Raw genomic sequence first — 2622 nt, forward strand, 5'->3', positions numbered from 1 at the left:
TGCGTTACATTAACCCAAGTTTTCAACTATTCTTTGGCTCCCCATTTACTTATTCATTTTTGGATCACAAATTTCTTGACCATCCACCATATCCTTCACATGGAGCTAGGCACTGTGGATACAGAAACGGACAAGAGAAAAGTGCTTCCTGTCTTCATATAGCTGATCACTGAGTCATTTCTAGCCCATTTCTAGGTCTGATCATCCTCACAGCTATCCTAGCAAGAAGTCTCATTCCTTTCATGGCCCTAAATCATGATCTCCGTTCTACCTAGTGGATGGACCCCTCTCAGTCACTAAGGGTGGCCGTGGTCCTGCCTGTGCTTCTGACTTCCTGCCCATGAAAGGAAACCCCTATCCCAGGACAGAAGGAATGCTGAGCTCAGAGTTCTGTCTCTCGCAGTCCCACACAACCTATCCAGACTTTTCTCCTCCTGCCTCCAGGGGACATGACATGGCCCAGGACAGTGAGTTAGCATATTCTCGTGTCACTACAAGACATGACAACTGCAGTAGAGAACACCCAGGCTTTAGAGTTAGTGAGAACTGGGTTTAAATCCAGGTGCCAGGAGCCCGTGGCCTTCAGCAAATTACTTAATCTATTCAAGCCTCTGTTTCCCTCCCTGTAACACAGGGCGGGCAGTTCCCACGTAGCAGGTGGTGCTGAGAATCAGTGATCACCAAGCAGGCGCTCAAGTCTTGTTTGTGTTCCCAGGAGCACCGATGGAGGGTTTCCGAGCATGGATCCAACCATTCCCTGGGCAACCGAAATCACAACAATGAATGGAAACGACCAAATCTTTTCTCCAAGTTGTGACAAAAAGACTCTGATCCTGGTCTTCCTGATCGTGGTCATTGCCCTGGTCGGGCTGCTGGGAAACGGCGTTGTGCTCTGGCTGCTGGGCTTCCGCATGCGCAGGAACGCCTTCTCCGTCTACATCCTCAACCTGGCCGGGGCCGACTTCCTCCTCCTCTGCTTCCAGATTATAAATTACCTGGGTAACCTCATTGACGTCTTCCACTCCGTCTCCATCTCCATCCCTAACTTCTTCATCACTGTGTCGACTTTTGCCTACCTTGCAGGGCTGAGCCTGCTGAGCGCCATCAGCGCCGAGCGCTGCCTGTCCGTGCTGTGGCCCGTCTGGTACCGCTGCCGCCGCCCGAGACACCTGTCGTCGGTCACGTGTGCCCTGCTCTGGGCCCTGTCCCTGTTCCTGAGCACCCTAGAAGGGAAGTTCTGTGGTTTCCTGTTTAGGATTGGTGACTACGATTGGTGTCGCACATTTGATTTCATCACTGCAGCGTGGCTGATTGTTTTATTTGTGGCTCTCGCTGGGACCAGCCTAGCCCTGCTGCTCAGGATCCTCTGTGGCTCCCAGCGGATGCCGCTGACCAGGCTGTACGTGACGGTGGTGTTCACAGTACTGGCCTTCCTCCTCTGTGGCCTGCCTTACGGCATCTACTGGTTCCTCTTAATCTGGATGGATAATTCTTTTAATGTGGCCACTTGTTATCTTTATTTGGTTGTAGATGTCCTGTCTTGTGCTAACTGCAGCACCAACCCCATTATTTACTTCTTCGTGGGCTCCTTTAGGCAGCGGTGGCGGCAGCGTGGGCGGACCCTCAGGCTGGTTCTCCAGCGGGCTCTGCAGGACACTCCTGAGGGGGACGACAGTGAAGGAAGCTTTCCTCAGGGACCCCTTGAGATGTCGGGAAGCAGTCTGGGGTAGCGACTGAGAGCTTCTGCTTTGGTCAAACAGATGTAGGTTTGAGAGCCAACTTTGCCCCTATCACAATTTGGGAGATTTTCTTAACTTTCTCGTCCCCTGATCTTAAAACTGTCAAGACAATAATCCTCCTCCCAAGGATTAAGCGAGACAGTGTCTGTTAAGCAAACACTGAGTGCAGGGTCTCTGGAACTGCCTTACAAGCTTTCACCCCACCCTCTGTGAGCTTTGCCAACTCTAGGGTGCAGAATTGTTCCCACCTTTAACCAACTCAACCTTCAGGAGAAGGCTGAAAGCACTACAGGAAAGTTCCAGATTTCTTTGGTCATTGCACTTAAGAGGGACAAAAAGAATGTTACATTTTTAACAAGTTTCTTTTTCTCTTCCCTACAATTTCTGTCTCCAAATTAGAAAAATGAAAGATCAATCTAGGCCCCAACGAGCAGTCTCCTTCAATTTTGGCAGGCCTTAGAATATCTCCCTAGCTTCATAAATGTTTATTGAATACATCACTTAACAGATGAATAAACTGATGAATTTTTAAGTCAAGCCTGTGCAAAATCTCCATTTACCAAATTTGAGTCATCATCTTTAAACTTATTCCTTTCACCATTTTCAACTTTTGCAAGCATAAAGTTAAGTTGTATAACCAGATAAATCAACCATATTTAAGGTTTGAGGTAGACTGTCTTTTGGTAGTTCCCTTTCAAATGCCCTCCCACCCTTTCCTCTGTGCCTTTTCCCTGATTGTCCCTTTCTAGAGGCCCTCTAATCCCTGGTGGTAGGTTTCCAATGGGTCTCATTACACTCTAGGATCTATATCAGATTTACTTTTTATTCCAAAAAGCTCATGTTTATTTTATTAATTGAAATTCACATATTTTTTAAAGTTACA

The 2622-nt window shown here is 47.9% G+C and overlaps 1 protein-coding gene across 1 annotated transcript; it reads left to right on the top strand.

The window, feature by feature from the left end:
- Window positions 1–740: 740 nt before the first annotated feature.
- LOC105818222 (mas-related G-protein coupled receptor member X2-like) lies at window positions 741–1730 on the top strand. Its single transcript, XM_012654163.1, has one exon. It carries the CDS (start codon window positions 741–743, stop codon window positions 1728–1730), a length of 990 nt encoding a protein of 329 aa, XP_012509617.1.
- Window positions 1731–2622: the final 892 nt, after the last annotated feature.

Source organism: Propithecus coquereli, unplaced genomic scaffold, assembly GCF_000956105.1.
Source record: "Propithecus coquereli isolate 6110/MARCELLA unplaced genomic scaffold, Pcoq_1.0 Scaffold44, whole genome shotgun sequence".
NCBI lineage: Eukaryota > Metazoa > Chordata > Mammalia > Primates > Indriidae > Propithecus > Propithecus coquereli.

Bases quoted from the DNA above. Each gene is read 5' to 3' on its own strand.
- LOC105818222 (XM_012654163.1), top strand. From the start codon at position 741: ATGGATCCAACCATTCCCTGGGCAACCGAAATCACAACAATGAATGGA.